This window comes from Apodemus sylvaticus, chromosome 4 (genome assembly GCF_947179515.1).
Source record: "Apodemus sylvaticus chromosome 4, mApoSyl1.1, whole genome shotgun sequence".
NCBI classification, from domain to species: Eukaryota; Metazoa; Chordata; class Mammalia; order Rodentia; family Muridae; genus Apodemus; species Apodemus sylvaticus.
This window is the reverse complement of record NC_067475.1, coordinates 29,557,900-29,583,460: the sequence shown is the minus strand read 5'-3', so window position 1 is coordinate 29,583,460 and position 25,561 is coordinate 29,557,900. Positions and strand designations below refer to the sequence as shown.

The window sequence follows — 25,561 nt, the reverse complement described above, 5'->3', positions numbered from 1 at the left end:
CACTTCCTGCTGTCTCACTAGGAAACGTTCCCCTTCCGACCTGTTGCGGGAACCTTTGTTTCTCTCTGCTTGTGCTGGGTAGGGCGGGGACGGATTCGAGGAGAGCTACCGGGAACCGACCGAGCAGCGGGGCGGAGCGGTGAGTTGTGACGAGGGTCCCGCTTCCTGGGGCCTCGGGGAGGCTCGAGACCCCGCGAGGGGCGGCCGGAGTGGAGCTCCGTGGGGTGTTGGTCTCCTCCCTGCTGGAGAGTAGACCTCATAATTTGCCGGTGGTCGCGTGGCTCCGCCTGACCGCTCCTCCTGTTCTATAAGGACTGAGTGAGAAGGGTGCTGAGGACCCGGACCGTGGAATTGCCTCAGACCTTCGACCAAGGGTTCCGGAGACCTCTCTACAGCTCCCGTTTTACGTCTCTTTTTCTGGCCCCCTAGAGAAGGACTTTTCCCTGTTCGAGGCCTCCTCCCCCAGTGTTTTGATTCCATCAAAGAATTAAGCATTGCGAAATGTCTCCTGACTCTTTTTAGCTTCTCTAGCGCTTGGGTTTGCTTTGGAATTGGGGTTTCTATAGCTCGAGTTTCCCCCAGAGGGGGAACTCAATAGAAAAAAAAAGTTAATTGGAAAGGATTGCAAAATCTTGCAGAGACAGGAATGGGATGATTTCTCAGTGTTGTTAACCAGATAGTAATTCTAGTATTGCAAACTCGTGAATAGTCAGTTTCCTTTATCTCATGCACTAGCAGATGATCAGCTTGGAAGTTTGTTTGAAACTAGCAGGCAGGGTGAAAGAGATCTGAGAGAAAGCATCTATTTAGCATGGGGGGGGCTCAATTTTGTTTGGGGACATCACAGCAGCCTTGAAAGGGGACAGTTTTGGCAAAAATCCAGTTAATTCAATAAATATTTTTAAACTCCTGTGACATTCTACTTGCCAGGGAAATCCCCCCCTCACCCTTCACAAACTTCTGCTCTCAGAAAAGCTATACTCTAGTGAGATGAATGAGTTAAAGACAGATGAATTGAAAGTGAAGGTTGCAGGTCTGAACACTGTGCACATTCCTACCTGTAAAATAGATGATTGTCTTGTTTTTATGAGTTTGGGTTTTGTTGGGAGGAAAAGACGATTGAATTTCATTAATGCCTTCTGAAGTGATTAGAATTGTGTAGAGTAAAGACAAGAATATTAGACTTTGGTGAGTTAACCGAATAGTAGTCAGAGTAACAGAGAAATAAGTGAGAGAAAATATATGGAGGCATCCACCTGGAGATGGTGGTTGTCAACACAATGGGCATGCATGCGTGCTGAAGAACAAACTGGTAATGAACCCAGTGCGGGGATCCCAGGTCAGATCATCCGAACAGTAGTAATGGCAGGAATGAGGTGAACCAGGGAATGACTAGTCAGAAAAACAACTTAAATGTAAAAATACAAAGTATCTTCCATGCATTTACTTGGTCTTAAAATAGGGGATGTGACTCCTCCAGGGAGATAGCAGCCAGAGCTAGAAGGTGACTTGTAAAAAGGACACAGGACTTAAAACTGGCTGGGAGAAGTGGCAGCATGAGGTCCTGTTCAGTAGGATGCCAAGCTAAACATACTGTTCGCTCTTGCGGAAAGGGGTGTGCCAAAGAGAAGCATGGGCTTGAAGGAGAAGTTTTTGATCCCTGGCAAAAAGTAAAATTTCCAGAGTAGCAGTTCTCAAGTTGCAAATTAAGTCTACATTTCATAGGTGGTTTGATAGAATGGTGGACTGGACTTCAGGGGTTATATAGGAAGTGGAAACCAAGAGTTTGCAAGTCTGTAATGTTTGCAGGGGATGCCTGTGCATTTGATCCAAAAGAGATTTGATATCAAAAATCTCTTTTGATCATGTAATCAAAACACACCCAGAACCTGCCTCTGAATATCTCATTTTTAGTCTGTGTAGGGGATCTACAAAGAACTGAGAAATAAAAGTAAAAGAGAAGCCGCGAGTGGTGGTACACGTCTCTAATCCCAGCACTTGGGAGGCAGAGGCAGGCGGATTTCTGAGTTTGAGGCCAACCTGGTCTACAGAATGAGTTCCAGGACAGCTAGGACCACACAGAGAAACCCCATCTCAAAACAAAACAAAACAAAACAAAAACAGTAGAAGAGAAATCAGTATATTTTGGATTTCTGTTTGACTAAATTACCATGGTAATAGTATTTTCATAGGATTATGGGAAGAAGGTCCTAATGTATGAATTGCACATTAATTGGGAGTAGAAAAATATGAACAGTAGGTGATAATTGAATAAAATATTGTTACAAGAAAAGGCAGAATAACAAAGGAATAAATGGCGCCGGGGTAGGGAGGCTTGAAGAATAAAACAGAAGCAAAAGGTTAAGGTTCTAGAGAGCACCGGGAGAGATTGGATGCATGTCCATCTGGCATTACTTCAAGAGCCGTTTCTCATTACTTTTTTTAATAGAGTGGGAACCGAGGAATAGATAAGTGCATGGCAGTTTTAAAGAAAAATGTAATTGTTATTTCTGGAAAGATGGGAAGTGAATCGACCAAGCAAACACAAGAGTGCTACATGTGAGTGGAGCATGCTAGATAGGACTAATAACCTGGAAGAGAATGTGGTATTTCTTTCAGCCGCACTTGTGTGGGTGTAGACAGCAGAAGATGCCGAATTGAAGCGTGTCTGCAAAGTAGGTGAAACCGTAGAGCAGCAGGATGAGGGTGCTTAGGGAACCAGAGGAGAGTCCCTGGAAGGCTTGTGCTCAAGTGGGAGCTGAACGGGAAGGGACTAGCAGACTGCCATATCAGAGGGAAGCTAGGGGAGTGATGCAGTGCTGGCAGTTGCAGCCCAACTCACATTTGCTACAGACACTCCTAAGTGTGCCCCATCTGTTCACTCCCACCAGCACCACTACCGCCACATCACTAGGTCATTGGTAGTTTTAAAGTAATAAATATTAATTTTCGTACACTTCTTTGTTTTAAACAACACTTATGTAATTTTAAGATAAACTCACACTTAACATATTCTTTCATCTATCTTCCTGTTCTGTATTTATATGTACATTTTTATGCCACCTACTGCTTCTGTTTGGTTTGAGAAAGAAGTAGGAGCAAAAAGGAAGGGGGAGAATTAACCAAAAAAAATTGGCCTAATACCTCAATTATGTTCTTGAGTTAAGACAGTGGAGAAGAAAAAAAATGGAAGATATACTTTGTAAAGGAGGAGGTTGTTGATTGAAGTCATATGGTATAGCAGACTTTACGTTTCACTAGCTGAAAATGAAGCTCTTTCTGTTAAAGAACTAAATAAAATTATTTGTAAAATGTTTTAGAAGATCATAATATATGCTTAATTAAAGGTAATTTCAGGGAGAGAGAAAGAAGGGCCTGGCCCTAATGTTCTGTAAGTAAAGCAGTGAAGATGAGGTCAGAGATCGATAAATAGGGTCATGGAATTTCTAAGCTGAGCAATACAGAAGAGGTTCCATCTAGATACTGTGACCGCCTTTCTGATAGAATAAGTAAAGGGACACCGCCTTGTTGGCATCATTAGCGAGAATAGTGAAGACAGATAGTGCCTGAGGAAAAAGTAGAAAATATAGGGGAATGTGTTATTAAAGAAGCCATGATGTATAGGGAGAGAAGGGAAACTGGAACTTGCTAGATAGTTTAGAATAGTGGTCTCTAAATCTTTCTTACACACACACACACACACACACCATTCCATCATGTGCAGAACTGGGTTTGAAAGATGTCAGTAATATATGACAGGGGTGGGGTGCAAAGCATGCCAAGTCTTATAAAAAGAACTAACTCTGAGGTTTCCATTAGAATATTGTTGCCAATTTTTGTAGACTTACACCATAGGTAACCTAACTTATAGGCATTTCATTTGTGATGACAGAAATACATAGCAATACTTTGCTTCCGTTTTTCAAATAAGAAAATATAAAGTAGTGCTTCTGTCATATTGTAAGTAGTTGTGAAGGTGTCAGCTCAGTCACCTGTAAAACAGATTGCCCTGGGTTAAATAAACTAGTGTGTCTGCAGCTGCATAAAATAGTTCATAGAAAGATTAGACTGTTTTTCTGTCTGAAACAACACATCTACCTCTTTAATCAGGAAATTAGTAAATGAACTTTCCTCATCAGTACATTTTAAAATAATCCTCCTGAACCTGTTATTCTTTGGTGATAATATACATAATATAATTTAAAGCAGCAATAGAGTCTAGTTCATTTTCTTAAATTCTCACTAATATAACTGAGGTGTGGTTACTTTTTCATTCTAGTACTAGCCTTCAAACTCCATTATCTAGGTAATTCAGACAGATCATATTTTAATAGAACATAGAATTAGCAATAATTTTTAATTATCAGAGCCTGGTGTGTGTGTGTGTGTGTGTGTGTGTGTGAGAGAGAGAGAGAGAGAGAGAGAGAGAGAGAGAGAGAGAGAGAGAGAGAGAGAGAGACTGAGATTGAGGGGGCCGGGGGGAGAGAGAGAGTGTGTGTGTGTGTGTGTGTGTGTGTGTGTGTGTTGTCTGTTTTTCCATCTATGTCCTATCAATTTTGTCAGGGTATGAAGAGAAAAATAGAAGGAATAAATGAAACCTATTTTCAGTCTGTGCTTTAATATGCCAAGATTCAATGTACAGCAAGTTTTAATGGTATTGTAAGCCCTTGAGAATGGGAGCTTACTGTAGAATTGGTGAGCTATCTTGAACTGTAGCCCTGTAGCTGTGTTTCATTACTATGCCTTTAAACTTAAGGATAGAAGAGGATTTAAAACCTTAGTATATTGATAGAAGGATTGAACACCAAGGGTATATTTTTATTTTAATAATTCCTTGCCTAGAAGGTATTTGGAAGAAGGACAGCCAGAAATAGAACAATGTGATAACATTGGTATTAACTGAAAACCAGACTTGAGTGTTGAGACTTTTTCAGACCTTTGATGTGTGGCTCCACTGTCTGGCCTGTTGTTTAAGCTCTTTAGGACAGCAAGGTTATCAGACCCGAGGGATCCATGCAGTAGGTGAGTTTCATTGTTCAGAGACCTTGCTTTTGAGAAATATATTAATGCAAGAGATTCCGCCATCTAAATATGATAGAGTAAGAGTACTACTAATGCATTCTGGGATTTTAAAAATAGCAGAGGACTGAGGAGGAGGCAAAGTGCACAGAAGCAAAACAAGGAACAGTTGTAAAAGCTACATAGTGACTGCTCCACAGACCCATTCTGTGACCCTATCTTGCCCTCCCTGCCCCACCCCCATGAACAAGAGATCTCTATTTCTGTGGTAAAAATAAGACTTGAAAAGAGACATTTAATGTGTAGTAAACTTGACTTAAAGGCAGGCAAGTTACGTGTGTCATAAGTTACAGATCTGTTTGTTATTAGAGAACTAGGAAGGTGCTTTGTGATTAAAGAACTTGTCAGTATTAAATCTTTGCCTTTGTCAGGTGTGGTGGCAACATTCCTCCAACCTCCCCAGTGCAGAGATGAAGGCAGAAGATCAAGTTGTCCAGCCTGAGTATTTAGGGAGACCCTGTCTCAAAAATGTAGTGGATGTGGAGACATAGAAAGCTGGTAACATTCATTGTTCCAGGGGGGAGAAGGAAGTCAGATAATGCCAGTCCTTACTTTGTCTCTAGTAACCTTTCAGACATTAGAATAGTACAAGCAAGAAAACAAAGCAGAGAAATGTTGGGAAATAGAGTAGTACACTGTCTAAATTACTCCCTTCCTTTTTTCTTCTCAGGTGTTTGCAATGGCTGCCACTGTGAACTTGGAACTTGATCCCATTTTCCTGAAAGCTCTAGGTTTCTTACACTCAAAGAGTAAAGATTCTGCTGAAAAGCTGAAAGCATTGCTTGATGAGTCTTTGGCTCGGGGCATTGATTCAAGTTACCGTCCAACTCAAAAGGTACCTACCTGAATATAGAGTTTGGAAAGAGTGGGAAGTGTTCAGGGATAACGTTCAGATCGTCTTGAAACACTCTCTGCCATAGTAATCACTCTTTGTGTCTCAGAGAAATTGCATTCTTTAATTTTGTTCTCTTTCCTCAAGTTTTCAAAGAGCACCCAGAAGTGTTTGGTTAGAGCAAAAGTTCTCAACTTTGGGTCACGACCCCTTTGTAGGGGTTGTCTGAGACTATCTCAAAACATAGATATTTACATTACAGTTCATAACTAGCAAAATTACAATTAAGAAGTAGCAGTGAAAATAATTTTACGGTTGGAGGTCAGCACAGCATGAGGAACTGTATTGAAGGTTGCAGTGTTAGGAAGGCCGCCAACCACTGCTCTAGAGCAGATGCTATTTTACTACCTGGTGTGTAAAAAGCACTTCTTTGCAATTTAATTTCCAGTTCTTTATAACTATTTTTAAGCTGTGAAAGGAATCCAAACTTATTTCTGATTATTCTGTAATGTTTTAAGGATAAAGATTATATAACATAGGATTTTTTTTGACAAAATGAATTAAATGTGGACAGGATAATGTAAGGGTAAAGGTTGTAGATGACAAAACCATGTAGCTCTAGCTCCGTCATTGATAGTAAGTGGCAGCATTATGTGACAGGAGTGCTTTAGAGTCAGGGACAGCTTTTGAAAGTCCATTTTACCTCTTGTAGTTGTGTGATACCAAATTACATACCCTGGAATTTTACAGTGTCTAACTAGGCCTTTTCTAAGTGGTTTGTGGCTATAATGAATTTTTGTTGTAATAATAATGCCTAGAAATTAGTATTGTGTATTTTTCTCGCTTTACAGTAAGAAAACTGAATTTATTTCACCCAACCTTGGCAAAATGAGGAGAGTAAGAAGTATCATATAGAATTGTAGAAATTACAACGAAATAAGTAAGTCAGCTGGAATAGTGTCTATAGCACACACAGGCTCTCAGCAAGAAGTCTTGTACTATTCTTGATCTGAAACTCCAGGTCACCCAGGTGTGGGGACTTAGCCGCCCAACTAAGATGGAAGGCAGAGCTATGGCTAGCTTGAGCCTAATCAGAATCTGAAGCGTAAGATATGTCCACAGCCCAGCTTTAGTGCCTGAGGCCTTCTAGAGTGTAAACCTGCAAGAGAGTGATCACAAAACAGAGCCGGGTGATAATAGATCTGTGGCTGCGGTGGTTGTCTCGTCGACATACACACCTAAGAACATTAGATAGGTGCTGGTTATATCTCAGTGTTTCTTAATGAGGCCATGGTAGGAAGCAGTATTACATGGACTATAATATGGTATCTTGGTTTGTAACTGAAAATTGCTTAGATTATTACTTTTTGTGCTTGTTTCTTTTTTCAGAATTGAGGATTGAACCTAGGACTTTCTACATTCTAGCCAAGTGCCCTGCCACTAAGCAATAGACCCAGCCCTTCTATTTTGAATAAAATGAAGGCTCTTCTCTTACCTTTTTATTTCACTCTTTAGGATGTGGAACCACCCAAAATTTCAAGTACAAAATCTCTTTCTATTAAGCAAGAGCCCAAAACATCATCTAGCCTCCCTTCTGGTAGCAGTAATGGCAAAGTCCTCACCACTGAGAAGATAAAGAAGGAGGCCGAGAAGAGACCTGCGGATAAAGTAAGCTTCGCTTTTACTCTAGCTGGGAAAGGATACGCAATTGTTACAGGCAGAGAGTGAGTGCAGCAGTGCGTATAGTTACATCGGAATCATTCTGTAAATATATTTTGATAGCTGGAGATGGTGAACTTTTAAAAAATGAATAAAATCTAGAAATGTATTTAACCATGGTTTGAGATACTTGTTGTCAAGCATTTGCACCATAAGAGAATGTAATGAAAGCTTTAATCCGTACCTATGAATGCAGTAGCTGTTGAGACGTAAAACAAGCCAGATGTGACTAAATGAACTTGTTACATGAGAAGGCTACAGGTGATGCGTGTTTTGTATTTTTTTGGATAACTTTTGTAGGCAGTTAAAGTTTAGTAACTAATAAAAACTGCACTGAAAAGATGATCAGTGGCACTTGCCCTCGGGTAGGCATATTATCCCAAGTAATAGATTACTATCATTGCATTATCTTTGTGTTTTTGTATTTACACATAGTGTTTATATACGTCATTTAGTTATTTTTTTCGTCACTCAACAGTGTTTTGTTTTGAGCGTTTTATTACATTAATATATTTCTGGAAGCGTGAGCACATGTGCCGCAGGTGTATCTGGGTGCCAGGGAACAAGGTGAAGGAGTCAGGTCTCCTGTTCCAACAGCGTGGCTCGGGGATCGAACTCAGGCCATCCGTTTGGTAGCAAGCACATTGATCCACCAAGAGGTCTCTGTGGCCAAACTGTTTTCAAGTTTATGTTGATGTATGTCTGTTTTAGTGTATTTTTTGTCTTTTGTTTGTTTGCTTGCTTTTTGTTTTTTTACCATTTGTTTGCTACCATTAACATTGATTCTGTGAATAAATAAATTTACCAGTTACTTCACTGGTAAATATTTAGGAGACTTCTGGTTTTTCTAATACAGTACAGCTTCAATGAGCTATTCATATATTTCTGAGACCATGTTAGTAATTTTTATGTTATATACCTATAAGTGGATGTGAAGATAATTATTTTTTTATCATTACTAGACATAACCAATATGCTATCCAATTTTGCTATAATAAATTTATACCTTTACCAATAAAGTTTAAAATTTCTGAATTCTCTATGTATTTTCAGGATTTAATTTTGTGAATCCAGCAGATTTACCTATAGCTTTTATACCTTAAAATTGTCAGAATTAGCTTTGAAGGAAATATGGCCATGCATTAAGGTAGCTAGCAGAGCTCATTACTCACTTTTTCAATATAGTGTGGATATTACTAGTCACAATTAAAGTGGGTTTTGCACATGGATTTTTTCTATATCGTGTGTGTGTTCCTGTGTCTATATGTTCATGTGTATGGATAGTGTATGCATGTCACGTGTATAGATGCTCAAAGTCAACAGTGAGTATCCCACACACTTACTATCCGCTCTGTGTTCTGAGGCAGGGTCTCTTGCTGGCCCCTTGCTCACTGAGTCAAGCTAATGTAGTTAGCTGGCCAGGTGCTGCCCCAGGCCTGCTCTTATGTGGGTGCAGGGATCCAAACTCCAGTCGTTCATGCTGCACAGCAGGCACCTTGTTCAGTCAGCAGTGTCCCCACCACTAACGTTTTGGTTTGTTGTTGTTGTTGTCTTAAAGCTAAATACTCTTTATTAGATATCATACATAAACAACAGTAAATGCCTTTCAATGGTAAAAGGCAGCATCCTTGATGTAGGGAATTCTAATTAAAACAGCATTGTCAAGAGTAGACAATTGCCTCCTGGTGTTTAGCCATTGCCTGTAAGAGGCCAGTGAACACAAACTGAAACACAGGCGAGTCTTCTTGTTTCTGAGACAGTGATAGAATTTTCCCAGTGCTGAAGCAGATTCATATGCCCAGTTATATAAATCTAAGTATAAAACCATTTAATAGGTTTGAGGCGACACCCCATATTTACGGAAAGTAAAATATTAATAATTAAGTCCAATCTTATCTTGAGAAAGGGAGAGCAGTGATAGCATGGATACAATTGGAATTGTTGCTTTAAGAAAGATCATATTCACTTTACTACAAGTCAGTTTTACTTAAATCAGAACTGTCCAATAGAAACATTGTTAGCCATTCATGATCTCAATTTGGTATATGAATTAAATTATGGCATACATTAAAAGCCATAGGACATTGGTTTTGTAATAAATAAGGCAGAGGTATTACTCATTAGTAGCCTTTTTAAGATAGGCTATTAGGTCTGCCCTTTCTCCCTTCTTGATTCCAGCGAAGATCATTTTTTGTTGTTGTTTTTTAAATAACCATATTAGTCCAAACATCTTAAATAGGATAAAAAATATAGTATATGCATTGAATTTTCAGAATTTTTTAATTTGTATAATACAAAGGTGAGTACAGATATTAATTATACCATTTTGATTTATTTCTATCTTGCTAGTTTAACATACTAATTGCCGATTACCTTTCTTAATTTAATATTTTAAATTATATGAGTACTGCATTTATATAATTTCTCCTCCTTCCTTTTCCCCCTCCTACTTCTCCCATTGACTCCAATTCAAATTATAGTAAACATTTTTCTAATGGTCTTTAGAGTGAACAGCTCTCCCTGTCAGTGTGGAAGTGTCTATAAAATGAACTCACTATGTATTGCCCCTTGTTTCTCTTAGTGATTTAGAGTTTATGTCATGTTGCTTTCACAATCATACAATATCTTTCTTTCCTAGATGAAAGATGTCACCGAAGGAATTGATGTTCCAAAGAAACCTAGATTGGAGAAGCCAGAGACACGATCCTCTCCCATTACTGTCCAAACCAGCAAGGATTTGACTATGGCTGACCTGTCCAGCTTTGAAGAGACTAGTGCCGATGACTTTGCCATGGAGATGGGATTGGCCTGTGTTGTTTGTAGGTAGGTTATACCCTACCACAGATGGTTTTGATTCTTTAGAAGGAGCACACACTCTCCTCTTACTCTATTTATTTCCAACCCCCACAAAATTCCAACAAAATACAAATATTTTGTTTTGTATTTATTATTTGGGATGAAGAACAAATAAGTAGTCTGCATCTTGTAAGCTGCACGTCTAATACTTGAGCACTCTGGAAACTGTCAGCTGGTTTATCTTCCAGACCTCCGCTTCTTTAGTCTGGTATGTGGTGGTAACACCGTCTGTGTTCTTGAGTTCTAGAGGATGTGATGATGCGTTCTTTTAAAGAGAGGACGGATCTATCAGATATGTCAAATCCATCTTTTTTTAAGCTGTCTTTATTGCTTTTTCTTTTTTTCTGTATTGCTGGTGACACTTAAAAAGATAAATTAGTACATGGTATTTCTCAAAAACAACTCTGCATCTTTTCCTAAGAATAGTGGAATGCAGGTAGGCTATCCTGAATGACACTTGAAAACTAGAATGCATAATTACAGAAGCATGTAATTCTGCTTAGTAGAAGATCCTTTGAGTTTGGGAGTTTTGACTTTTTTTTTTTTTTGTGGTTTTGTTTTTCATAAATAATTTTTGTGGCTATTCAAATAGAAATTTTAGCTTCTACTATTCTAGTATATTGGAACTAAGGAAATACATGCTTTTGGAGCCTTATAGAAAATGAGTTGATGGCTTCTGCATAAAACTGTTTGTTTCCACATATACTGTATTTTTATCCCAATCTGCTATGGAAATTAACATCTTGTAATGAATATTATAAAAGTACTAACAAGGAGAGACTTAGTGACTATGTTTCCTTTTGCCAAGGCATAAAGTATAATACATTAAGCCTGTGATGATCACTTTCTTGTGCTGTTGGAGTATATACTTTTTTTATACGCCTGCTATAATTCTAATAATATAATTCTGTTCAGATTTATATTAGTTGATCAGATTTATACCAAACATCTTGTATTATTTAGAGTAAATGATTAAAGTGAGTTCTCATCTTTAGATAACATTAGATTTTTGTTTTGTTTTGTTTTAAAATAAGTTTTATGAGATAGGTTCTTACCCTAACCCAGGCTGGCCTAGAGCACAACATCTAACCCAGGCTATGTTTAAACTCACAGTGATGCCCTTCACTCAGTCAAGTGAATGGTGGAGTGACAAGTGTGAGTGTCTACACTCAGCTCATCTACCTTATTAATGATGAAGACAAAACACATGTAGCTACCTATCAAGGGAATGTAATGGAGATACTAAGAAAGTGCTGTTATCAGTGCAGTCAGCAGAGCCTACTACCTTTTGAAAAATAGAAACATTTGCAATGCAAAGTGACTAAAATAGAATTAAACTTAATTGAAGTGTTGTAATTATTGACTAAGTAGAACCTATCAGAAATGAAGGTCTTCTGTAGACTTTATACTAGGGTTTGCTTTTTTCTTATCAAGGGTTTATTTTTCTGAGGTTCTTTCTCTTTAATAAAACAAACTTAACCAGAAGAATGTGAAAATAGCTTTAAATTGTATGCTGACAAAACTATAGTGTTTAATGCACTGTTTTTCATAGACAAATGACTGTGGCATCTGGAAATCAATTGGTAGAATGTCAAGAGTGCCATAACCTCTACCACCAAGACTGCCATAAGCCCCAAGTGACAGACAAAGAAGTCAATGACCCTCGCCTGGTGTGGTACTGTGCCCGGTGCACCAGACAGATGAAGAGAATGGTAAGAGTCACACTGGACGTTTTAACTACAGTCTGATGCTCCTTTGTCGATATGTGATGTCAAAATGAAATTAGGACATTTAACATACTGAAAGTAATACTGAAAAATATGCTACCATTTAAGTGTTTGCATATATACTATCATATAGATTTGTGTGGCTGTGCCCAAAGACCAGCGCACATTATACATGTCCTCCTCTATTCACCTTAATTTAAAGAAACAGGGTTGAAGACACATAGAACAATATGTTTTTCAAGCATGAAGCTATAATTACAAACATTTTATAACATGAAGCACAAGTGGTAAGCTAGGAAGTCCCAGGCTTTTTTGAATCTGTTAAGAAGACATAGGGAAAGATCTATTCCTGGATGAGTAGAAACCAGGAAACTCACAGCTGTATGGAGGCCTGTGTCCGTCTGTCTTCCCATCTGTGTGTCCGTCTTCGCCAGCCTTCCTCCTCATTGGCCCTGTGTGGCTTTTATCTCATTCTAGCCATGCACTGTCCCAGTGTGCTCACACTAGCTGCTTACACTGAAGATGTTATAATTTTATTAATTTAAAGGGTAAACACATTAATTTTATGTTATAAATTTTATTTTAAAGAAATCAAGAAATGGCTATCTACTTCAGTGGTTTGCCCTCTCTTCCTTGAATGTCCCTTCCTGTGTCTTAGATTAAGAAGTGTTAATAGAAGTATCTTTATATCTGTTAATCAAATGGATTTCTATATGTTTGACCATATTTTTTTTTAAGATCTGAATTTGTCACCTAAAGTAAAAGTCAGAGATAAAGCAGAAATAGGAAATGTTTTATTCTGTCAAAAATAATAAAAATTTACTAGTATATATTCTTTTTCTTTGTAACAAGGAATCTCTATATTTAAATTTTTAGTTTCTTATTGAAATTAGCTCTTCAAAAACTACAACCAAAATTATTTCAGAGGAGCAGTTGTTCCAACAGACTTTTCCTCAGTAATGGAGCACACATCCACGCACACATCCAGCACATCCGTGCTTGAACTCATGTGGCTGTTCACTCTAGAAATGGAGTTCTTGGCAAGCCAAAGTAGTCATTGTACCGGTGAACATTGGTGAAGCCCCCGTGAGGGGTGATGAAAGCAGCTCCGTCACCAGAAATCCCACAGCACCACGGTGACAACTGCAGCTTGCCACACAGCTTGAAGGCTGCTGCACAGTCCAAAGGCCTCTGTGCAGTTTGTGTGGCCAGACGCCAGCCCTAGCAGCGGACACTTGGTTTTATACTGCCTGGATGGGCTCTCAGTTCCTGTCCCTGCATGTGACCACTCGTCACCTCCTGAGCCTCCCCTTCTTCCTGACAGTTTGGGGGCAGTATTGCAATTCAGAAGAGCATGCCACACAACAGCAATATGTGTTCCAGAGCACAACAACCACTGAAAGTTGATAATTTTTCAAAGAAATAACTTGTGAAAGACCTAAATTTCCAAAATATTTAAATTATTATTTCACCATCATCTCTTTTATTAACCAAAGATGAAAACTAAATTTCCTTAAGGCTTTCTTCCCTTATTTTTTAAGTTAGCTTACATCAACCTACAGACATGATTTTAATCTCTTTGTATGTGATCTTCTATAACTGACTTGATACTGATCCTTTAATTTTAATATCCTTAAATTAAATTTTCTTTAGCTCTCCCCCACAGTTGCCTGAGTTAGATATTATGCTTGATGTCTTTCATAGTTCTTATAGCTTTGTTTGCTAAACTTAACTGTGTACACATATATGCCTCATGTCTGCTCACTTCAGAATTGCTACTCTGTTCTACAAACTTCTCTTTGCTTAGCTCTCGCAGTAGCCTGTAAGAGGTCTCTTCATTTCCCTTCCATCTGTTTTGCTCACTATAATCTTAGATTTATTCATCTAGATGAGTTACTTCACCTGATCTTTTTATTTCTCAGTGACCTTCAGTTCCTTTCAAAGCAAAGTTGTATGTATATAATGAGGTGCATCCCACTTAAAAGCCTGAATATGGTCCCTCTGTTTTCTCCCCGTGTCTGCCTTTTAAATCATCTTTTCCTGCTTCACCATGCACAGAGGAATGCTGTTTACTCGCTTCCTTTCCCAGTTCTTGTGCAGCTGACTTTCTAATGTGGCCCAGGCCCTCCTGCTAGGAATGGTGCTGCCCACCCTGGACTGCAATCATTGATCAAGATGGTCTCTCTCAGACATTAGCACAGGCCATTCTGTTCTGGGAATTCTCAAGTGAGGTTCCCTGTTCCCAAGTGACAACAGGTTGTGTCAAATTGTCAATAACCAGCACAGTAATTATGTTTCATTTTGTTATTATTGAGGTACAAACAATCACTGCCAGGTCCTTGCATATGCTAGGTAATAGAAACTATATCATCAGCACTTAACATATGAGATCCTAGGTTAAGCTCTCACGTAACTACAATTCATCCTCATAAACACACAGGTGAAGGGAGTGAGGCATCTGTGTTGTCCCTGAAGTAGCATAGCTGGGGAAGTGATGAGCACGGGTCAGCCATGGTTCTGTCTGATACCAAAAGCAGTTTCAGTCATCACTCGATACTGCTTACATAGCTAGGACTGTTCGTACATTAAACACTAAGAATCTGAAAAAGGTTTACAATTTATAAGAGAATTTAGTAGCATTTATTTTGTCATAAAATAAAGTCAGTTATTGGTCAAAATAAAAATGCTTAGGAAGAATAAATAAAATTCTTACTGAATGACATGGAAATTATATTTATAAACTTTTCCCAAAGATTTGATTCACATGTATGAAAAACCTCGAAAATTTGTTATTATCCATGTATAATTCTTCCCTTTTAATTCAGTGTTTAAAACCACGTAAATTACCTGAGATGAAGTGCACTATTTAATGAGTGAAGCTAACTGGATGCTTCCATGATTGTCCCCCAGTTTCTGTGAACTCAGCATCTATGTACTCCACCTACTCTGCATTGAAAATATTTGTTGGTGGAATAAGGGCATGAAAGCATCAGTACAAAGCAGGGACAGGCTTGTTGCCTTGCTATCATTTCAATATTCAGTATTTTAATATAACATTTGTTTGCATGGCGTTTATCTTTAGAAAGCAGAGATGAGTTACTGTCTGCGTAGGTCTTCTGTAAATGCAGTACTTTCCCCCAGTGCTGCAGCTGGAGCTCCAGGGCCTTATATGCTAAGTGTGTTTTACAGCTGAGCTTTAAGAACAATTTTTTGAGGGTGGTGGGTGTGAGAGAGAGACACACACAGAGAGACAGAGAGAATGAATTTGTTGGAGATGGTTCTGTCGCTCCACCTTTACACGGCTTTCGGGAATTGAACTCAGGACACCAGGCTCTATGGCAGGCTTCTTTACTAAGAGCCCAGCACTTAGTGGGTTATGTTTCTTTTGTTTACTTGTGGGGTTTTTTGTTTGTTGTTTGTTTGTTTGTTTTGAGTCAAGGTCTCTTATTTGTATCCCTAGCTGTTTTGGAACTCACTAGGTAGACCAGGCTGGCCTCAAATTCACAGAGATTCACATGCTTCTACCTCCCATTCGTTTTTAAGACAAGGTCTTAATGTAGAAATCAGGTAGGCCTTTGTACTTCTTTTATAGCCCAGGCTGCCCCTAAACTCCTAACCTTCTTGCTTCAGGCTCCTGAGTACCTGAGACAGGTGTCACTAGGCCCAGATACTCTGCTAACTATATCTATGGAACTTGATTGAACATCCACAGGTTTTGGTATTTATCACAGGTTCTGAAACCCATCCTGTATGGATAACAAAGGGTAGCTGGACCATAGTTTGGGATTTTCCTTTATTGAAAACAGGAGGGTTATCTTCTTAAAATAGTACTTAACCACCCTAACTTGTATGATTGATGGTATCATTACCCTTCAGAAACTAATAAAATCTGTAAAATGATATGTTGATAATATTTTTGATATTTCAGAACTGTTGTTACCATTCAATGTTTATAGTTCTTTAATATATCTTTAATTTTATTCAATGAAAATTTTTATATATAATTTTCCATCTGCTTTTCATAGGCTCAGAAAACTCAGAAGCCACCACAGAAGCCAGCACCCACTGTTGTTTCTGTGGCTCCAACTGTCAAGGACCCATTAGTTAAGAAGCCAGAAACCAAACTTAAACAAGAGACAACCTTCCTAGCATTCAAGAGGACGGAAGTTAAGGTAAAGTGTGTTTGTTTTCGTCCACAATAAACCTCAGTATGAATGACTGAAGGGTAAGCTCTTGTTAAAAGTTTGATGAGAAACTTTATCATTTGACTGATGTTGGAAGTGAAGAACGCTAATAATTAATTAGATAGGAGGGGAGCATTTATATCAGAAATTGACCCTCTACACTGCTGTATGAGGTATTACTAGGTTCCCAAGTTTGTGCTGTTTCATGTCTCTGCATCCTGGATGTGCTCTCCACCATCCCTCACTCTGGAGCAGCACAGGCCACAGCAGTCATTAGAGTCAAGAGTCAGCTCACCCACCTGACTTCCCTGCTGAGGCTTCGCTCACAGTGATCTTTCAGTTACTTTAAATAAGTGTTCTTTGGTGGGGTTTGATGAAAGGTCACCACAGCAAGTAGTTTCACATTTTTATAGAAGGGAAAGGAGATGGCTTTTTCTTCTTTTCTTTTCTTTTCTTTTCTTTTCTTTTCTTTTCTTTTCTTTTCTTTTCTTTTCTTTTCTTTTCTTTTCTTTTCTTTCTTTCTTTCTTTCTTTCTTTCTTTCTTTCTTTCTTTCTTTCTTTTTCTTTCTTTCTACATTCTACATTCCTTGTTTATATTCCAAATGATTTCCCCTTTCCCAGTTCCCCCCTCCCCATAAGTCCCATAAGCCCTCTGCCCATTCCCCTGCCCATTCCCCTGAACAAACCCCTCCCACTTCTCTGTCCTGGTAATCCCCTGCATTGCTGCATCAAGCCTTTCCAGGACCAGGGCCCTCTCCTTCCTTTTTCACCCTTCACAATAGCCACAAACAATATAAAGTATCTTGGTGTGACTCTAACCAAACAAATGAAAGATCTCTATGACAAGAACTGCAGGTCTCTGAAGAAGGAAATTGAAGAAGGCCTCAGAAAATGGAAAAATCTTCCATGCTCGTGGATTGGCAGGATTAATATAGTTAAAATGGCCACCTTGCCAAAAGCAATATACAGATTCAATGCAATCCCCATCAAAATCCCATCTCAGTTCTTTATAGAGTTAGAAAGAGCAATTCTCAAATTCATCTAGAATAACAAAAAACCCAGGCTAGCTAAAACTATTCTCAACAGTAAAAGAACTTCTGGGGGAATCAGTATCCCAGACCTCAAGCAGTCCTACAGAGCAATAGTGTTAAAAACTGCATGGTATTGGTACAGTGACAGGCAGGTAGATCCATGGAATAGAATTGAAGATTCAGAATGAACCCGCACACCTATGGTCACTTGGTCTTTGACAAAGGAGCTAAAACCATCCAATAGAAAAAAGATAGCCTTTTCAATAAATGGTGCTGGTTCAACTGGAGGTCAGCATGCAGAAGAATGCAAATTGATCCATTCTTATCTCCTTGTACTAAGCTCAAGTCCAAGTGGATCAAGGACCTCCACATAAAACCAGATACACTGAAACTCATATAAAAGAAACTGGGGAAGACCCTTGAGGACATGAGCACAGGGGAAAATTCCTGAACAGAACACCAATAGCTTATACTCTAAGATCAAGAATTGACAAATGGGACCTCATAAAATTGGAAAATGGATTTTGCAAACTGAAAATTAAGTTTGCCACACTGTGTTCTTTTGCTTTCATTTTCTGTCACCAGCAGTGTGTGTCCCAGGAATTTGTTTTGTAAGACGGTTTCCTAATCAGGATATCATGAGATAATTATATAATGCTATTATAAAAATGTGTGGCTTTTCAGGATATGTGAACAAAAATTTCAACTTCTCTTATCAATAAAGACCTCAAAGCACTCTTATTTTGATTGATTTTTCAGTGCTGAAAAGTGCTCATATACAGACTATTTTGAAGGCAGCCTTGTAACAGCTAAAGAAGTCTTGCCAACTATTTCATAAGAGTTCAATTCTAAAATACTAATAGATATTCTAGATACTATATCACTATTTTTATACATTACATATTTTTCATTTTAAATAGACAGTCCTATATCTGACTTCCCCTTTGAATGCTTTTCTGAGATTCTCTCAATGTGAAAGTAGACAGAATGTGAGTGAACAGAAGTCACCCTATGTACTTAAAACAGCATTGCTTAGGGCCTCTTGACTACTTATTTAGGAAGTTGATCAGAGAAGCTGAAATATTAGAGCTGACTTATTCCCCAGGAGAGTGTCAGACCTCCCCAAAGTGCCAGTGCTGCCCAGGAGGCAGATGTAAAAGTCATCTGTGTAAAAGTTGGTGTGAGTTAATAGAGTTTCAATGGGAACACACACTGCAAAACTGCATTTATGAGTTCTTTTTAACGTATCCTCAGTTTACACATCTGAGTATATTTTGTAGTAGATAATGAAATTTTTTGTGACGACTTGATTAAGTGACTTTAGAATTTGTATGTAGACGTTTCCTTTAATACGTCTACTATTGATTGAATCTTTGTGGTAGGTATTTTCTTCTTCTTTTTTTTTTTAAATTTTTTTTATTTGATATAATTTATTTACATTTCAAATGATTTCCCCTTTTCTAGCCCCCCCACTCCCTGAAAGTCCCATAAGCCCCCTTCTCTTCCCCTGTCCTCCCACCCACCCCTTCCCACTTCCCCGTTCTGGTTTTGCCGAATACTGTTTCACTGAGTCTTTCCAGAACCAGGGGCCACTCCTCCTTTCTTCTTGTATCTCATTTGATGTGTGGATTATGTTTTGGGTATTCCAGTTTTCTAGGTTAATAACCACTTATTAGTGAGTGCATACCATGATTCACCTTTTGAGTCTGGGTTACCTCACTTAGTATGATGTTCTCTAGCTCCATCCATTTGCCTAAGAATTTCATGAATTCATTGTTTCTAATGGCTGAATAGTACTCCATTGTGTAGATATACCACATTTTTTGCATCCACTCTTCTGTTGAGGGATACCTGGGTTCTTTCCAGCATCTAGCAATTATAAATAGGGCTGCTATGAACATAGTAGAGCATGTATCCTTATTACATGGTGGGGAGTCTTCTGGGTATATGCCCAGGAGTGGTATAGCAGGATCTTCTGGAAATGAGGTGCCCAGTTTTCGGAGGAACCGCCAGACTGCTTTCCAGAGTGGTTGTACCAATTTGCAACCCCACCAGCAGTGGAGGAGTGTTCCTCTTTCTCCACACCCTCTCCAACACCTGCTGTCTCCTGAATTTTTAATCTTAGCCATTCTGACTGGTGTAAGATGAAATCTTAGGGTTGTTTTGATTTGCATTTCCCTAATGACTAATGAAGTTGAGCATTTTTTAAGATGCTTCTCCGCCATCCGAAGTTCTTCAGGTGAGAATTCTTTGTTTAACTCTGTACCCCATTTTTTAATAGGGTTGTTCGGTTTTCTGGAGTCTAACTTCTTGAGTTCTTTATATATATTGGATATTAGCCCTCTATCTGATGTAGGATTGGTGAAGATCTTTTCCCAATTTGTTGGTTGCCGATTTGTCCTCTTGATGGTGTCCTTTGCCTTACAGAAACTTTGTAATTTTATGAGGTCCCATTTGTCAATTCTTGCTCTTAGAGCATACGCTATTGGTGTTCTGTTCAGAAACTTTCTCCCTGTACCGATGTCCTCAAGGGTCTTCCCCAGTTTCTTTTCTATTAGCTTCAGAGTGTCTGGCTTTATGTGGAGGTCCTTGATCCATTTGGATTTGAGCTTAGTACAAGGAGACAAGGATGGATCAATTCGCATTCTTCTGCATGCTGACCTCCAGTTGAACCAGCACCATTTGTTGAAAAGGCTATCTTTTTTCCATTGGATGTTTTCAGCCTCTTTGTCGAGGATCAAGTGGCCATAGGTGTGTGGGTTCATTTCTGGATCTTCAATCCTGTTCCATTGATCCTCCTGCCTGTCACTGTACCAATACCATGCAGTTTTTAACACTATTGCTCTGTAGTATTGCTTGAGGTCAGGGATACTGATTCCCCCAGATTTTCTTTTGTTGCTGAGAATAGTTTTAGCTATCCTGGGTTTTTTGTTGTTCCAGATGAATTTGATAATTGCTCTTTCTAACTCTGTGAAGAATTGAGTTGGGATTTTGATGGGTATTGCATTGAATCTGTATATTGCTTTTTGGCAAAATGGCCATTTTAACTATATTGATTCTACCTCTGAACTGTTATGTAAACAGTTTTATTTATTAAAGTAGATTGGATTTAGATGTTTCATGAGCTAGGTGAAATTTCAGGTGGTAAGAAAAGTGACTTGAACTAAATTTGATTCCCTTCTGTGGTTTGTGACTGAATCTAAAGGCAGTTCCCAAAAGGAATTTCATGTATTTCCTTTGGAGTCATTAAAACAATGTGGCATTCAGGAACTGCAGGTTGTATAGTAGCCTCCCTAACTACAGAAACTCCCATGTGTTTCCAATTCAGCTTCATAGTAACCTAATGAAGGTTTTTTGTTGTATGGTCCACATGATTGCTTCTTGATAAACAAGTAAACATTTACATTCAAGAATATACAGGTATTGATTATATTTGGCTCTAATGTAATTTATTTATTTATTTATTTAATTTTTTGTTTTTTAGCCATCCACGGTTATTTCAGGAAATTCTTCTAGTAACAATGTGTCCTCTTCAGTAACTAGTGGCCTAACTGGATGGGCAGCTTTTGCAGCCAAAAATTCTTCAGCTGGTCCATCAACAGCAAAATTGAATTCAGCAGCACAAAACAGTAGTGGAAAACCTGCTGCTTCATCTGCTAACCAGAAGCCCGTGGGATTGACTGGTCTGGCAACATCATCCAAAGGTGGAATAGGTTCCAAAATAGGTTCTGGTAACAGCACTAGCCCCTCTGTCCCGTTGAAACCGCTTCCACCTCTAACCTTAGGCAAGACTGGCCTGAGTCGCTCAGTTAGTTGTGATAATGTCAGCAAAGTGGGTCTTCCTAGTCCTAGTAGTTTAGTTCCTGGAGGCAGCAGCCAGTTGAGTGGGAATGGAAGTAGTTCTACAACGGGGCCTAGTGGAAGTACCACCAGCAAAACCACATCAGAGACCAGCAGCAGTACCTCAGCATCTCTTAAAGGTCCAACTTCACAAGAATCACAGCTCAACGCAATGAAGCGATTACAGATGGTCAAGAAGAAAGCTGCCCAAAAGAAACTTAAGAAGTAATATGGCCAGATAGGTTTTTATATCATATTACTCTAAAAATTAAAAAAAAAAAATCCTTACTGGGACAAAAGATGTAACATACTGTGACTTAATAAAAATCTTGACCAAATCTCTGTTGTTTGTTACATTAAAATGCTAATATTATTTAGCCAAACTTGGATCTATTATTTCAGTCTATTAGCACTTTTAATTTCCATAGTGTATGAAAATAGTGATTATAATGACTGATTCATGATGAGAGCTTCAGAGAATTGATGGCACATGCAGATGTAAAGAAATGGCTCACTTGGTACCTTCTGGGTGACAGGGACAATTCAGTAGAAAGTGTTCCAACATTTTATAATATCTGAAATGTTCAGTGTCAGTCATTGTCCATGTGTCAACTAATGTCTCTCTCCAATTACTTTTTCTTTTATCAAAATTAATTTTGATATGTGATTTCCCATAGCTCTCTATCATGCCTTTAGCACCCAGTTACCCCTTATCAGTTACTTAGGGAATTATTTCTTCTAGTAAATTGTGAATGCTCATGTCCATGTAATACAACATACTTTTTCACATTCCCCACTTTCCATTCCTGGCCAGTGTGTGTATCTGTGCACATATGTACATTTAATAAATGCTGACTTATCCTGGTTGCACGTTTAGAGAATTATTGAGAAGAGTATCCATTTCCAAGAGGTTTTGCAGACAGGAATTTATGACTACTTTGTACACAGCTTCTTCCTGACAGTGAATGGACAGGCTGCTTTTAATACTTAAAGTTATAACATTTTAATGTTTAATTATCTTTGTATAAAAGAAGGTCCTACCTAATTATTAATTCTTGAGATTTCTGTCAGAAAGTGTTTATATGTTTTGAATATTGTTAGGATATGGTTTGCCTCCTAATGTTTCATGTGTTAGAAGCATGATCCCCAATATGGCAGTGGAGGTGGTGGTTGACAGGTAGAGCCTGTTGGGAGATTGGTATGCCCTTGGGAAGGGTTAATTAGTTCTCATGTGTCCACTGGCTAGTTCTGGCCATAAAAGTGGAGTTATAAAAGGCTATCTCAGAATTGACCCTTAGGTTACTGTCTTAAGGCAAAATCTCTGTCCTCTGAACTCTTGCCATGATGCAAACCTATATAAGGTTGTACAAGTCACTGTCTGGTAAGCTAATGAATTAGCCATTAGTTTACATAGATATCCAAACAGAATGCTTTCTGTATCTGACCAATAAATGTACTATAGCAAAATAACATCCTTTCTTTTTATAACCAATGAATACCTCATTTTTCCCCAAAACTGAAACTTGTGATTTCCTATATTCATTGAGTCAAATTGTTTTAAATCTGATCTCAATGTATCTTTAGCCCTAGGTTTTCTAACATTCTAAAACTGATAATCGTTGTAAAAGATAAACTTTTTAAATTAAGCTTGGTCTTTTTCTATGGAAATATTTTAAACTGTTAAATAGTGACATTAAATTGTTCATAAATTAGAAACCAATATTGAAATAAACCCAAAATTTAGAGATGGAATAAATATCTATTTATATACTTAAAAATCTGCCTGTAGATGTTGTTGCTTTGTGAAACACCTTTCTGTTGATAAACACTGGTTTGGTATAAACTCTAAATCCCCTTTGTAAAGAGTTTAGAACAGTTTGTTGTTTATAGTTCAAATGCAGTCTTGACTTAACAGAATGACCTGACACAAAGTTATATCAATAGCTATTACAGTTGTAAATCACTTCCTTTAAGACAGAGATAATGCTTAGTACAGTTTATACATTAGCTCTGAAGTGAAAACATTTTCATCCCATTACAGAAAGTGTGCTGGAGCTGAGAGAAGCAATTGTTTTGATATTTGTGGCACTAGTTGGAAATTTTAATGAGTTTAGGAAGTAATTTATCTTTCAGTGAATGTGATTCTTTGTATAGGTATTTTGCGTGTGTGTGTGTGTGTGTGTGTGTGTGTGTGTGTGTGTGTGTGTGTGTGTGAAGTAAGAGGCCCTTAATTTGGGTATTTTTAAGATATACATTTAATACTAGAAATAACCTCAAATAGGTCTTAGACCTTTATTTTTTCCTCACCATTGTGCTATAAGAAGCAGTTATTAAGGTAGCGATAGTGTTTCTGTTTGGCTATGTATAACAAGAATTTCTAACACAAGTTACGTGAAGGTTAGAGAGCTTAGTTTTTCTTGAATAGCATTGAAATCTATAGTTCTCCATTGGCTCAGTGATTGAGTGGGCAAGTGTCTTAGTTTTCTCTTCTGTTGGGATAAAATACTCTGACAAAAGCAGCTCAAGGGAGAAAGGATTTATTCCAGCTTACAGCCCTCAAGGGATAGAGTCCATCATGATGGGGAAAGCATGGTGCCAGGACCGTGAGGCCAGTTGAGGAGCTTGTCTCAGCTGACAGGAAACAGGACATAGAGCCAGGACATCAAACAGGGTATCAGAGCCCGCCCAGTGCCCGCTTCCTCTAGTAAGTTTCCACTTCCTCTAGATCCCATAACTTTCCAAAAAGACCACCAGATGGCAACAAAATGATGAAACACAGGAGCCAAGGGGAAACACTGCACATTGCTAAACACAACAGCAAGTGTTCTTGTAGAGATTTAGGATTGATGATTCAAACTATTTTGGTCAGTATCCTTTTTCTGTTTTTCATATTTATGAGATCAACCTTTGAATTTAGTGACTTGAAAAATGAAAGGGACGAAGTGACACGGAAAGAAGGCTGGTCTTGAGATGCAATGACTTAGTCTTCAGCCCTTTTGTGTTAGTTTCCTGCTTTATAAAACACAGTTCAGATAAAAATGAAAGACTTAATACAAAGGGCCCCTGGTTTATAATGCTTTTACTGGAGTTTTGTTTTCATATACATTTAGTTGCGTCTACATTTTAAGTCATCTTCCTGGGCTACTCACACACTCAGTAACACTATTCCATTTCTGGGCAGGGGCAACAGGTTGCAGCTCCCAGCACTTCATGCGATCATGCCACCAAGCAACTGATACTCTACATATAGCACTGACATGCTGAGCTATGATAGTAGATCAGGATGTTTTAAACAAATGGTGAGTGTATCAGGATATAGCTCCACTATAAAAGCACATCTGTAGTTAAAGTTAGATGATTCCAGATCTTGACAAGGGTGTGGTAGTAGTTTTATTAGTTACAATTATAAATTGTTAAGACCCCAGGTCTCACAGGAAATACATCACTTTTAACAAAATGAAATTTTAGTAGTACATCATAAGAAATTAGAAATGCAATGGATACATTCAGATGCCTCAGTGGAATTTTAAGCAAAACAAAACAAATTTAATTTAGGAAAAATATATTCCCAGGATTTCTAAGAACATCTTAATTCCAGTTTTTTCTAAAGTGGTGAGCTATTTCTCAGAATATGTAAATTTCACCTGCATCTAACTATACAACTGTAAAAATGGTAGCTACGTAAAGAGCTTGAGCTCCAGTAGACCTGAAGTGCTGTAGTTTGGACTGGATTAATTTTACATATATGTATGTGTATATGGAGAAGGAAGCTACTACAGAATTAGACTTTTAAGATTTGCATTCTTTACACAGGATCTATTCCTACAGAATTCCGTTGTCTGTCTAGGCAGTGAACTGTAATCACAACCTCACTGACCATGATATAAATGTACAGGATCATTTGGTCTGAATTTTGTAAGGTCTGAATATTTTCACTAGTTAGTAATGCACTGCATATATTAGGAAGCTATAGCTACTACAAACAACTTAAAGGGAGAGGGCTTTATGTCTTATAATTTACTCCTTTTATTCATACAGCTTTGTGAAGTAGATAAAGACCCAAGAAGTGACAATTCCATGTCTTAGTAGCTGAAGCAACCCTTTGTGTAGACCACCCAGACTATGTACATCCCAAATAGCATCAGGCATTTTAAAAGCAGTTTCTCAAAAGCTGATTGTATTTTGGATTGATTTGGAATGTTCCAGCATTTAACATCTGTTAGCCATTGCTTCATTGCTATGACTAAACATGCATTTATTTCCTCCTTACATCTACATCCTTCAAGATACTTT

The 25,561-nt window shown here is 38.3% G+C and overlaps 1 protein-coding gene across 1 annotated transcript; it reads left to right on the top strand.

The window, feature by feature from the left end:
- The first annotated feature begins 6 nt into the window (after positions 1-6).
- Positions 7-21,606, top strand: Ints12 (integrator complex subunit 12). The gene is made up of 7 exons (XM_052179218.1): positions 7-139; positions 5,750-5,914; positions 7,427-7,579; positions 10,269-10,453; positions 12,039-12,198; positions 16,239-16,385; positions 20,913-21,606. Exons 2-7 carry the CDS (start codon positions 5,759-5,761, stop codon positions 21,495-21,497), a joined length of 1,386 nt encoding a protein of 461 aa, XP_052035178.1. The 5' UTR covers positions 7-139; positions 5,750-5,758; the 3' UTR covers positions 21,498-21,606.
- The last annotated feature ends 3,955 nt before the right edge of the window (positions 21,607-25,561 follow it).